The sequence below is a fragment of the Chelonoidis abingdonii genome, chromosome 14 (genome assembly GCF_003597395.2).
Source record: "Chelonoidis abingdonii isolate Lonesome George chromosome 14, CheloAbing_2.0, whole genome shotgun sequence".
NCBI lineage: Eukaryota > Metazoa > Chordata > Testudines > Testudinidae > Chelonoidis > Chelonoidis abingdonii.
In genome coordinates, this window is record NC_133782.1 from 2,373,899 (window position 1) to 2,387,214 (window position 13,316).

The 13,316-nt window shown below is 48.8% G+C and overlaps 2 protein-coding genes across 7 annotated transcripts in view; both read right to left on the reverse strand.

Annotated features, from left to right (window-relative positions):
• Window positions 1-1,217, reverse strand: part of TM9SF4 (transmembrane 9 superfamily member 4) — a 31,285-nt gene extending 30,068 nt beyond the window's left edge. The window contains exon 1 of one of the 3 annotated variants that reach the window (XM_032766421.2): window positions 1,109-1,217. In XM_032766421.2, the coding sequence (XP_032622312.1) occupies window positions 1,109-1,129 (21 nt within the window). In that variant the 5' untranslated portion in view covers window positions 1,130-1,217. Of the gene's footprint in view, window positions 1-915 lie in introns of all 3 variants that reach the window. The other 2 variants (XM_032766417.2, XM_032766418.2) reach the window with 2 other exon arrangements.
• A 708-nt stretch (window positions 1,218-1,925) lies between these two features.
• Window positions 1,926-13,316, reverse strand: part of HCK (HCK proto-oncogene, Src family tyrosine kinase) — a 34,031-nt gene continuing 22,640 nt past the window's right edge. For all 4 annotated transcript variants that reach the window (XM_075072162.1, XM_032766283.2, XM_032766282.2 and 1 more), the window contains exons 8-14: window positions 12,987-13,136; window positions 12,035-12,187; window positions 11,246-11,428; window positions 10,519-10,595; window positions 5,113-5,266; window positions 4,643-4,774; window positions 1,926-3,550 (exon numbers count right to left, since the gene is read on the reverse strand). In XM_075072162.1, the coding sequence (XP_074928263.1) occupies window positions 3,348-3,550; window positions 4,643-4,774; window positions 5,113-5,266; window positions 10,519-10,595; window positions 11,246-11,428; window positions 12,035-12,187; window positions 12,987-13,136 (1,052 nt within the window). In that variant the 3' untranslated portion in view covers window positions 1,926-3,347. The remainder of the gene's footprint in view (window positions 3,551-4,642; window positions 4,775-5,112; window positions 5,267-10,518; window positions 10,596-11,245; window positions 11,429-12,034; window positions 12,188-12,986; window positions 13,137-13,316) is intronic.

The following is a 13,316-nucleotide window of genomic DNA, read 5'->3' on the forward strand; positions in this document are numbered from 1 at the left end:
TTAGTTTGGAAAAGAGAAGACTGAAAGGGGACATGATAGCAGTTTTCAGGTATCTAAAAGGGTGTCATCAGGAGGAGGGAGAAAACTTGTTCACCATAGCCTCTAATGATAGAACAAGAAGCAATGAGCTTAAACTGCAGCAAGGGAGATTTAGGTTGGACATTATGAAAAAGTTCCTAACTGTCAGGGTAGTTAAACACTGGAATAAATTGCCTAGGGAGGTTGTGGAATCGCCATCTCTGGAGTTATTTAAGAGTAGGTTAGATAAATGTCTATCAGGGATGGTCTAGACAGTATTTGGTCCTGCCAAGAGGGCAGGGGACTGGACTCGCTGACCTCTCGAGGTCCCTTCCAGTCCTAGAGTCTATGAATCTATGAAAGTACTGCTACCAACATAGAGGCCTTACACCTAACGCATCTCACGCTTTCCTGAGTTAAAGCTTGGCCTGCAGGGCGTTTGCATCTCCAGGGGGCTCAAGTCAGTGTCACACGTGAAGGTTTATTTCACACAGTTCAAAGGAAAGAGAATTTAAGGGAGAACAGTTATTTCAGGCTAGAACCTCTTGCTCTCTGTGATCAACTTGGGGGACAAATCCCACAGACAGCTAGGCTCGTTTCAGGAGACTCTTGTAAGAGTGTGTGTTCTGGGAGCTACTGAAGCTGTGACTCCCAGCAAGTAGCTGGGTTACCCTCCAGAATTAAAGCAATGCCCCGACCAAGCCTGGGGCCCAGCAACCCCACGCCCAGGTCCTCAAAGCAACCCCCAGTCTAGAAACTCCACATGCTCCCGCACCGACGAACACTCAGCTCGGGCCTCAACGGGCCAGCCCCGGCCATGCCCCCCCGGCAGTACCGAGCCAGCAGCCACAGGCCCCACCGAGCCTCCGGCGCCCCCAGTCAGGGCTCGAAACTCACCCCTCGCCCGCCACAGCCGTCCCGGGGCCCGGCCACCGCCCAGCTCAGGCCCCGGAGCGAGGGGCCGGGACAAGCCCCGGGGCGGGGGGGGGGAGGGAGGTGGTGCTCGGAGCTCGGGCCCGGCGCGCTCCGCTGACGCCCCGGGAGGCTGGTACCGAGCCCTGACAGGGACTGTCCAGGCCGCTCCACTCACCTTCGCCCCCGATGCCGCCATCTTGGATCCACGTGTCGGGACAGACGTAACCGGAAGTAGCTAGTGGTTGGTTGGGGAAGTTTATCACCATGGAGACGGCGACGGGCGGAGGAAGCCGGTTCCGGGCTGAGCCCTCCAAGTAGAGCGAAGAAGGAGCGAGACCGGGCCCCTGCCGAGGATAGGCACTGCCTCCGCGGGGCTACGCTCCCTCGCCCCCATCCCCTAGTTACTGCCAGCAGGGCCCAGACCCGGGGAGAGGCCCGCCTGCAGCGCCATCTTTACTGAGGGCAGCAGGGCTCTGCCCCAGGCCGTCTGTGTGTCAAACGCTCGGAGCCATCTTTACTGAGGGCAGCAGGGCTCGGCCTCAGGCGGAACGTGTGTGTAACACTCGGGGCCATCGTTACTGAGGGCAGCAGGCATCATTTCCTCTCTTCCTAACCTATTCGCCCCGCTCCCGCGCCATCTTTACTGAGGGCAGCAGACGGTACAAGGAGGCGAGTGTGAAATTCTCTCGTTCGCTGCTATGTGTGGTTAACTCTGGAGCATAACGACGGCGATCTGTCACAGGCGTTACTGGTGATGGCTGATGGGTCCCCGGGTTGACAGAGGGGTGGTAGCCACACCAGTGGCCATTAGCAATACTGGATACCTTTGTTGAGATAAATATGAGAAGGAAGAAACCATCCCCTGAAACCTGAGGTCTCTCCCTCTATGGACCGACGGAGGACGGAGTATTTACCAGTAGCTAGAAACAGGTAATACTCGGCCTTCTTTGCTATCAAGTATACAATGTTAAAAGAAAGCCACGAACAATGCAAAATGTTTTAATATTTATTGACTGAAAATCAAAGCTGAGACAGAAGCACATAATCCACTCTCTCTCTTCTGTTACTGTTATCCAGGAAAGTCACGTAACTATGTCAAAAATTCATTAGGAAAAAGAGAGAGACTTAAATATGTCAAAAATCTGTATCTTCACTCCTTCCACCCCCAAATAATCTATCTTTAAATACTAAAAAAACCCTGAAATAAGTGTGCAAGAAATGCAGGGTTCCTTAGTAAAAATGCAAGTTATTAAACTGCAAATTGTGCTACCCTCCCCTACCCAGTGAAACTGAACTTAACTACTTTCTCTTCAGATTTCTGCTGCCACCTACTCCACGTTATAAAATGCGTGAGACTATATCAGTCCCTAGCATCGTGTTCCTAATATGTTTTTTTTAGGAAACACACCTGTAATTCTCAGACAATCATAAAGGTGCCACTATAAAAATCTGCAGAAACAGCTCAAGAAAAGAGTTGAAAAATTAAAATTCTGCTATTACCCCAGAGCAACTGGGAGGAGGGGAAATCAGGCCAATGTCTGTTATTTATAAACTACCATATACGTTTGAGGCATTTAGCATGTCTTGTAAAAAGATGAGGTCCTGCTCCAAAGAGCTCAACATCTAGTTCAGTTAATACACTTGCCAACAGTTCACCCACAAGAAGATGCAGGTCAGATCCATGCAGGAAACCATCACAAAGGCGAAACAGGTTTGAAAGACGATTTACATGGCACCTTTAATCCAGTGATCCTAAAGCCCAAATCATTTCACTAGTGACCACTTCTGGGGTGAAATCCAGCAGCTGTTTAACAGTACACGGCTCCAGCACATGACAGTTTGTGATGAGGAGTGACCTATATTCATTTGAAACTGCACGGGGAGATTTTAGTCAGAATGCAGTTATTCATAATGTAATTTGTTCTGTTATCCCATCTGCAGAAAGCAAACAAGCATCATGGGATCTTTGCAGAGTCACGCCCACAGTTTTGTATCTCATTGGAAAGGTGGCACCTTCTACATCCCAGTGCCTTCCTGCATGATGCGAGGGCAATAGTTCTATATGGATTTAAAGGGAATGGAGCCACCTGCTGAAGACTTCCTGCAGCGATGGATTTCCCATAGCAGTCTCATACTTAAGTACTAACAAGACCTAACAGTGTTTAGCTTATCCAGCGAGTTCACAGCCCAGGGAGGCTGAAATGTAATGCTACTGCATTCTGCCTCCCAACTTCAATCAAGTCAGTGTCAGGAAATCTTTGGTGTCTAAGAAGAGGCTGATGGAAGTGGGCAATATGTATAAAGGAATACAAAGGGAGGGCTTGGCCAGGAGAAGAACAGACGAGGTGTGTCTGTTACAGGTACTGTAGCATGCACAGTTATGGATAGCCACTGCTGTCACTGGACTGTCTACATTAAGGTTGATGCTGGTACTGGCTCTCTGTTGCAGTAAAGAAATCCTCCAGAACACTCTGTATGTACTCAAAGGTAGGACGATCTTCTGGTTTGGTCTTCCAGCATCTCATCATCATATCATACAGCTCTTCTGGGCAGTTTTCTGTGCGGGGCATTCGATATCCACGCTCCAGGGCACGGATCACTTCTGGGTTAGACATCCCTATAACACAACAATGGGCAGGAGGAGCATTAAAACAGGTGTTTTCATTTTGATTTCTAACAACCCCTTTAGGGAGCATGATCCCCCTGACATAGGGACAGGAAGAGGAGTGCAGATGAACTCCTATACCATTACCTGGGAAAGGTACAGCAATCAGAGACAATGACATTCAAAGCAGTATTAACATAATCATTTTTTATCCCAATAAGAGAGATCAGTTACGAAGTCCAGTTCTGCATAACACTCCAAAAATAAAGGCAGCAGGTTTGAAACAAACAAAAGGTAGTATTTCTTAATACAACGCACAGTCAATCTGTGGAACTTGTTGCCAGGGGATGTTGTGAAAGCCAAAACTATAACAGGGTTCAAAAAAGAACTAGATAAGTTCATGGAGGATAGGTCCATCAATGGCGTCCTTAGCCTCTGTTTGCCAGAAACTGGGAATGGGCAACGGAATGGATCACTTGAGGATCACATGTTCTGTTCTGTTCATTTCCTCTGAAGCACCTGGCATTGGCCCTGAGTTTCAAAGGTGCTGACTGTCCACAGTCAGTCAGTGGTGCTAGGCGTCTCTGAAATCAAGCCGTGTCTCAAGCTGGGTACCCAGAAGTGGATTCATCTAAGTTTAGTGGACACCTTTGAAACTACAGACCTTAATTTCATGTCCATTTCTCAGTCGCTAAAACTGGGACTCCTGCAGCTTCTGCTTTGCGCTCTGTGCACTTTGATGTCTGAGAGTTTCAACTGGAGTGTATGTTTAGCCTATAGACAGTGAGTAATCAAGGTTAAATTAAGAGCACCAGCTGGATTTCAATCTTTCACACCATCCAATGTGGGTTGGTACCTGCCCAAACAGCAAACGTGGATGAATGAATAATACAGGTTGGTCAGAGATGTGACCATGCCATCCCCTGGGTACTCTGCCTTTCACTTCTTGTTCCAAGGCTTTGTCTCCTGGGATCCTGTGCTCATGATCCTGTCTTCAGATGCAGCTCCCCAACTTTTGTGGTTCAAAGTTCTCAGTGCACACTTCCTTCCCTGATACCTTTCTAAATTCAGCTAGAAGTAGATTATATGGACACAACTTCCTACCTGGGTATGGGGTCCGCCCATAGGTAACTATCTCCATCAGGAGGATTCCAAAGGACCAGACATCTGATTTTATGGTGAAAGATCCAAAATTGATGGCTTCTGGTGAAGTCCATTTAATGGGAAACTTGGCACCTGGCAAACAGATCAAAATTGTCAGGTGTAACTCACATGCCAAGTGAGGCACATAGCAAGATAAGTAACTAACAGAAGGATGTATGGAGAAACAAGTTAAGTAGCCGCCATGCTGCATTAACCTATGTGGTAACTTCTTTCACACATCCTCAACATGCAAATTACGCCAACTCAGACTCCCGTGCACGTGGGTGGGTGGGTGTAAGCAGGCCTAAGGGAGTCCAAGTTACACCATCTTACACATCACCTTTGAATTTGGCCATCCATGTGCATTTTGTCATGCCTATTAGGTTATGCAAGCTGCATTTGCGCATGGCATCCATGGCAGCTCTCTCTACCTTCCCGGGCCGTGTACTCGTTATCCTCAATGATTCTGGCCAGTCCGAAATCGGCAATCTTGCACACCAGGCTGGCTGACACCAGGATATTGGCAGCTCTCAAGTCCCGGTGGATGTAGTTCCTCTGCTCGATGAAAGCCATTCCTTCTGCAATCTTTAGAGAAGGGAGAAAGTGTTTGTGAGCCACAGAAACAGACCTTTCATGGGCACCATAAAAGACATTAGCTGATCATTAACAAGCACCTGGAAATCAAGGACTAGAACAATGAGTGCACAGTGGAGCCTCTCTCTCCAAAAGGAAGTGGGCTGACAGACTAAATTCCTGTCCCCTAAGGAAAAGGTTGTTAATTGAGCTTCAAGACGGGGGATCAATTATGGCAAAGTCCAGGATTCCGAGTGGCATTCAGCCCTCTGCAGAGGGCCAGCATGAGGTTTATGCACCACTTACACCCATGGTGGGGAGATGGCAGAGGACAGTGGCTGATGAATTGATGTATCAGAACCAGCCTTTGCAAATTTCCATGAACTGGAAGCTGGGATCTAACCTGTTCACCAACCATCATGCACATGGACTCACACAAACACCCATGAATTTGCAGACAAACACAGTCATCTTGAATTTGCCAGCACCCACACTTGAACTAGTGTGCATCATAACCCAAATCTGCTGCCACAGGACCTCAGCTCTACTATCAAGACCTGTGGGAATACACTAGGCTCGTGTCTGCTTTTAAGCTGCTTCCGTGATCATCTTTTTCCAAATCTCACTATAACTGCACATGTGGAACTCTCTCTGCTGAGCCCCCTGCCCCAATACATGAAGAAGAACGTAAGTGACAACATATACAGATCTCCCATTAGGATAGAGAAATTCTATAGAACTGAGAGCAACTCTCCCAGAACCTAAACATATGATGAGCAGAGTTCTCCCCCAGATCTCTCTCTCATGGAGTTCAGTGGATGTGGTGCCCGAGATGTTTAACTGGAGAGTGGGAATTTTAAATTCAGACTTGCCCATAGTAGCACTGAATAGAATATCTAAATAACAGTCCCTTGTTATCTGACCATGCTCATATGTGGGAGAGCCCAGTAGATGGCACTCGCCTCAAACAACACAGAATGGTCATCAAGAGGCACTCAAGACAGAGCAATGGGAGCAAGAGGCAACAGAGAACAGGACACTAGGGATAGACCATGGAACTGGAAAGGAAGGAATCCATGGGGATGAAGTATGCATACTGCACTTGCTTTCCCCTGTGGAGAATCTGGCCCATAGAATTTGGGGGCCTAAATTTTCAATACTTGCACCTGTGATGTCTATGTGAAAAACAAGTGCCACAGACACAAGAGGGTAATTTCACACTTAGGAACCTATTTGCACCCAAATTTACTCATTCTGAATGTGCAAACGTGCTGCTCACGCAGCTGCCTAGGAGCTATTTGCATGTATTGCTGCCTCTCTCTGGGAAAGCTGGAGGAAACACTAATGTGTTTGCATTAAAGGTTCTAGCTAGGCCCTTTGTGAAGGCTCAGATCCAGAAAAATGATGTGCACAAGTGCATATCTAATTTGCAGAGGCATTTACCCGAGGCAGTGTGCTGTAGTGCAGAGGTTCTCAAACTGTGGTCCGCAAGCTCCATTCAGGGGGTCCGCAGATAGTTCCCTCTAAGGAGCCACACAGGTGTGGCTCCACTAATTGGGTGCTTGGACCCTGGAGAAGATGCACATGTAAGGTGAGGTGGTGGCTCAAGGGGGGGGCGCGGGGGGGAGGAATAGGGATAGGTGGGAGGAGGCAGTAGAGTGAGAAGAGGGGGTGGGGAGAATTTGGGATGTGCAGGGCTGCAGCCAGAAAGGCAACTTTCTGCAGCTCCAGGGTTGTGGCTTCCGGGGAGACCCCTTCCTTCCCAGCCCCAGCTCGGGGGACTGCCATGGTGGGGGAGAGAGGGCACATCCATCACATTAGAAAGGTAAGATTACTGATATTAAAATATGAGTTGTTTGCTTTTATTGTAGAACAAAAAATGTTAATTATTATGACTTTTTTTATATAGTGGTTTTATCTAAAGCACTTTACAATAGTTAGCTAATGGTACAAACATTTGGAAAGATCATTAAGTGGTCCGCCAAGACCCTCAGCAATTTTCAAGTGATCCACAAAAAGAAAAGTCTGAGAATCACTGTGCCGGTGAATAGGAGCTGAACGAGGAGACCTGGGTTCTATTCCCAGCTTTGCCATCAGCTTGGGCATGACCTTGTGCAAGCCATGTCATATTTCTGCCTCTCCCACGTTTAGCTTGTGATTTCAAGGGTGAGCTCTCCAGGCCTCAGACACAGTCTAAAAGCCCTGGTCTGCACTAGAAAATTAGGTCTGTTTAACTAAGTCAGTCAAGGATGTGAAAAATCCCTGCCCAGTATAGTTAAGCTGACCTAAGCCCCTCTGTAGACAGTACTAGGTGGATGGAAGAATGCCTCCATCAAGCAAGCTACTACCACCTCTCGGGGGAAATTGAGTCTCTATACTAACGAGAGAATTCTTCCCATCAATATAGTTAGTGTCTACACTGAAGCGCTACAGCAGTGCAGCTGTGTCAGTGTATCATTTGACGTGCAGACAAGTCCTTACCAGGGGCTAGTCTACACTTCAGAAGCTTTGCTGATACAGCTATACCAGCATAGCTACATGGTAGAGTTTCCTAGTGTAGACACAGTGCATGCTGACAGAAGAAGGTTTTTCTTCCAGTATAACACCACCATCTCCCTGAAGCACATTAGCTATGCTGACAGAACCACCATTCTGTCAGCATAGCTGCGTTTACACTGGGGGGTTTTACTGACAGCTATGCTGGAGAAGGGGTGTGGCTTTTAACATGCCTGACTGACATAGCTATGCTGGCAAAATTTAGTAGTGTAAACTTGACCTGTGTATATGTACTGTGCCTACGACTCTGGGACCGGGTCCTTGGCTGGGGCTTCTAGCTGCTGCTGAAAATAGAAATAATAATACATTTGGATACACAATTAGATCACTTCACACACAAATTAGATGCACAACTGCACATCCAACTTATCTGAAGATCTGGTTCTGAAAATGTTGTTATTTCAAAAGCAGCAGAGAATCCTGTGGCACCTTATAGACTAACAGACGTTTTGGAGCGTGGCCATCCTGCAGCAAAAAAACTTCAGGACCAGACTTCAAAGAGAAACTGCTGAGCTTCAGTTCAGTTGCAAATTTGACACCATCAGCTCAGGACTAAACAAAGACTGTGAATGGCTTGCCAATTACAGAACCAGTTTCTCCTCGCTTGGTTTTCACACCTCAACTGCTAGAACAGTTTCACACCTCATCCTCCCTGACTGAACTAACCTCGTTATCTCTAGCTTGCTTGATAGCATATATATACCTGCCCCTGGAAATTTCCACTACTGCATCTGATGAAGTGGGTATTCACACCCAAAAGCTCACGCTCCAAAACGTCTGTTAGTCTATAAGGTGCCACAGGATTCTCTGCTGCTTTTACAGATCCAGACTAACAAGGCTACCCCTCTGATACTTGTTATTTCAAAAGCTATTTTCAGGGAGCATTTTGTGAACTCCTGTGAAATCTTTTTCCTTTCCTTAGCCCTATCTTCAACCTACTTTCCCCTCTGCTAGGAAATTCCTTTTAGGCATGGCTTCTGCTAATACACTTGTACCAGGCAGTGTGTATGGAGCCAACGTTCATTATGCCCCTTTGCAGGAGCCTTGCCCAAGACAACACTAGTCTTATGTTTAAAATCATTTCCCAACATTGAGTAAAGTGGAAAACAGTTGGAGCCTTGGGGAGCCGGAGAAAGTGGCTGGTGGCTCAAAGCATGAATTTTTGACAGAGTAAAGAATTCCCTGTCTGGAAAGGTGCATGGCCCTGCCCGAGTGCTGAGATGTCCAGCAGAAAGGTGTCAGAGGTGGAGCCACCAGGTGGCCTGTGGCTTGTAAACCAGATCACCAATACACAGAGTTATTTCTGCTGCTCCTCTGAGTTACACGCTTGGCAATTAGCTGACTTCAGCCATAACTGTTGTATCCTGGAGACAGGAGATAGCAAATCTGGGTGACCAGAAATAAAATGGAAACTTTCCCCATCTAGACTCCCACAAAGAAAAGTCACCAGAATCTGTAGTAAATTCTATGACCACTGGACAGCATAAAACCGAGGCCCTTAATAGACACAGACTCCTCCAGATCCTGACATGGCAAAGGCTGGGACTGGTTCTGTGCCAGATAGCTGACAAACCGGATCCTTTACAACACTAACCAGCTGCACCATCCCCAGACCTCTAACTGCCAAATTCTATAGTTAAGGGGTTAATCATCAGAGAACAAACTACTTCCCCTTCAGCCACCACACACCTGCTTCTCCTAAGCTTCACACAGCTGTACTGTGGGGCCCAGGGACAGTTGTGAACAAGTGGCCAGTTGTTTCATAGAGCAGAGTGAGAACACCAACGCATCAGAGGGGATGCAGAGAAAGGAAACTCACTGGATTATTTCCAGGTTTCCTCTCTCAAAGAAGAAAAAGCACCAGGTTCTCCCCCACACCTGCACATTTTCCTGGGGCCTATGAGGCCTATTTGCATATTCAAATCAGGCTCACAACTCTCCATTGTTAGATCCTGAACAGTTCGCTTCTTCACAGAACCTGGTCTCTACCCACTCCCTCTTCATCAGCTTTTACCAGGGAGGACTCTCCCAGGCAGGGGTTTGCTCCCAGCAGCTAGTGACCTACAGGCCAAATATTTCTCCTGATCATTTCAGCTTTTGAGTCTAATACACTTTCTTCCAGTAACACAATTTGGCCCTTTATACCTCCCAATTGCCTCCCAAACACTCAGCTGTTACAACTCACAACCCCAAGGGAGGTAAAGAAGTACTGCTCTTTGTCTTTTAAAGACAGGGAAACTCAGCTAGACAGGCAGCCTGGCACTCATCTTTCTTACACTTCAGTACTTTACACTGCCCTCAGCAAGAGAAGGGGCAGGTCTCGAGTTCAGTGACTTGCTCAAGGTCACACTGAGTGAAGTGGCACTGCAAGGTTCCTGGTACCTAGTCCCATGCTCAGTACTCTAGACCACATTGCCTTTGAGTACAAGGGCCCTTCTGTTCTGTAACCACCCCAGTCTGCGGTCTGGCCTCTTCAGCTCACACAGGGCTCACGACCGTGCCAAGAGACCAGTTGTTTTGACCCCAAAAGGTCAGTTGCTGCAGGGACTTGAGGCTTTAGCACAAAGACCTTCAGCACAAGCTGGCCTGGCTTTTCTCTCACCACTGGCCACTGTGCACAGCTCCATTCCTCCTCCGTGGCTCACACCCAAACTAGGAGCAGAAGTTTCCCTGGCCGCCATTATGCCCTCACTGTGCTCTCTCCTCACCTGGGCAGAGAAATCAATCAGCTTCGGGAGAGGCTGCTTGTTGCCTTCATCACTTTTCAGGAAATCCAGCAAACTGCCTGCAAAGGGCATGACAGGGAAGTGGTCAGGGCCTGGCCAGCATGTTTTGTCCGTCGCCAAGCCTCTGGGTCATGGCCTGCAAACTTAGCACGCTCTCCATGTCTGCTCAGGGAAACGCAGAGGGGCCCACTACAGAACCAGCCTCCCAGGAGCGATTTCTCAATCCTGAATGTCCCCAGAGCTGCAGCCAGAGGGATTGAGGCAGAAGATGCGACCTTTCATACTCTGATCCGTGAGACATGCTCCTGCCTCTTTTCTGTATGCCTGCAGGGTGGGTTTAGTCTGGGAGGAGGAGGAGGGGTGCTAGATCGACTCTATGGGTTTCTCATGCTTCTTGCCGTTCTCTTTGTTCTCTTTCTGTCATTTCCCATGCTCCTTCCCTCTTTCCTGGTAACAACTGTTATCACATACTTCCAGCCTTGAACCGTATCCTGGCCAATTGGACATGGGCAACGCACTCCTCCCACACCCAGGGACAGCACGTGTAGAGGGGTACGGGCAACTCGTGTCTGGCTGGGGCTGCCAAGGAACATACCTCGTCTCCCCCTGGGAGGGCCCTGAACGGCGTTACCACCTGGAATTAGTGCACTTGAGGCTCCATCTCTCCCTCTGCCCCAGAGGCAACTGAGCTAGGGCGAGGGGGAGTTACCTTTCTCCATGAATTCAGTGATGATGTAAATAGGCTCTTCCTTGGTCACCACCGCGTGCAGCTTCACCAGCTTGTCGTGCTGCAGGCTCTTCATTAGGTTTGCTTCCGCCAGGAAAGCTTCCACTGACATGCTCCCTGGCTTCATGGTCTTCACTGCTACCTTGGTGTGTTTGTTGTAGGTGGCTGGAAGGGATAGGAGGACACCAGGATGCTTCAAGGCCATTCCCAGCCAGGCTGGGGCTGCTGGCACCACTAGCTGCTTTGAGAGCAAAACTGTACAGGGCTTCCTCTCTTCCAGTGGCCATGGCCCTATCCCACCCTGCACAGTTACAGCTCAGGCCTGTTAAGGAACCTGATCCAGGTGCTAGCACCCTTGAGGCTGCTCCTCTCTTTTCCTCCACCCACAGTGACTCAACCCCTCTCAATTCACACCGAGGCTTCTCTGCCCTGGAAGAGCATTAGATTTCAGAGCCATGACCCTGGTTTGTATGGACACATTGCTACAGGAAGGCTGGTGGCTGGACATATCCTTCAATGCTCTCCCCCGTCACGTGGCCCAGCCCTGAGAGGCAAATCATAGGAGAAAGAAAAGCAGAATTTGGTTTCATATATCCAACTATTCAAATCCTCCCTTCTCTGCAGCTGGAGAGATCATTTCTTTACCTGCTTCCTTCCAGTGGCTTTCCTTCCTCATTGCCTACTATATCCCTTGCCTCTTGCCTTCAGAGCACCTTCATCATTACATCTCCTGTCTCCCCTTTCCCCTTGACCCCCAATTCTTGCTCTTACCCATCCAGACTTCTCCAAATTGCCCAGCTCCCAGCTTCTTCTCCAGCTTCAGGGATTCCCGGGGGATTTCCCAGGCATCTTTCTCCCAGGGTTTCTGTGGCTTTGGCGCAGTGCAGGGGAAAGTGAGCTTCTGGCACAGCCCATCGCTTTGGCCTGAAAAAGAAGAACAAGATCTACTGATCAGGATCAGTCGTTTCTGCCAGGCAGGGTGAGTCTGGGCTACAAAGCTCTGTGCCTGATCCTCTCAGGCTAGCAATAGCATAAGGGTGTTTTCACCACACGCAGGATTTCACGACTCACATCACAGCCTGCCATGTAAATAACACCATTCAATCCAGCCCTAAGGACCGTTTTTGCTTTAATGGGATAAACGTTCATCCACATGGCGTGTGAGCTGGTGTGTGAAGTCCCCTCTATGCACTAAGTAGGTACAGCTCAGGAGGCTTCCCCATAGTGCCCTGCATCCTGGGTTTTTGGAGGCCAGGGAGCACAAACCACTTCTGGAGTGTGGGAAAGTTTCTGACTGTGCAGCTCTCCAAGTCTCTGCTCCTGCATGGAGATTGCTAGGTATGGGGGTAGTCTGGGGATGTGGACACCTGCCGCTAAGAACTGGCCTACAGCCATCAAAATTATGTCCTAGAGCATCAAACTGGCTGTCAAGCACTAATGATGTGCAGGCACCAATGACCAGGGCTGGATTCAAAGCAGTAACCTAGAGGCAGAAGAATCTGTAACTGACAGCCTGCCCCTAAAATGAAGGAAAGAAACCAGGAACGGAGTCTTGACAGGCAGAGAGAAGGACAGAGGTAGCAGGAGCGAGGAAATGCTGCAGAGAGATGAGCCTCTAGGGAAGCCGACTGCCCATGATGATAGCAAGGCAGCCCGGAGGCGGCAGTGTGCACAGGCAGCACTTTCTCCATGGAGGTCCCAGCACGTGTAACGTAGGACTCACCCTTATAGTGGCTGACCAGATCCTGGAGCGTGGCAAAGCTGTTCCGAGGGGAGATGTAGAAACCACCGCTGTCCAACGTCCGGATCTTATAGTGCTTCACTGTCTCCCCGTTTTGGGGATCAAAGTCTCTCACAGACAAGGAATAGCTCCCTGATTCAAGAGACAGACACACAAATGGCGACTCCAGGGGTATCAGCAGGCCCTGTTGAAAGCGGGTAGCTACAGACTCCTGCTCTGTAGAGCTTCCACACTTGCACAGGTTACCCCAGTAATGCCAGTCTGAGCTCCCCTCCACCACACTACTGCCTACTGCCCGTGCCACAGCAACGT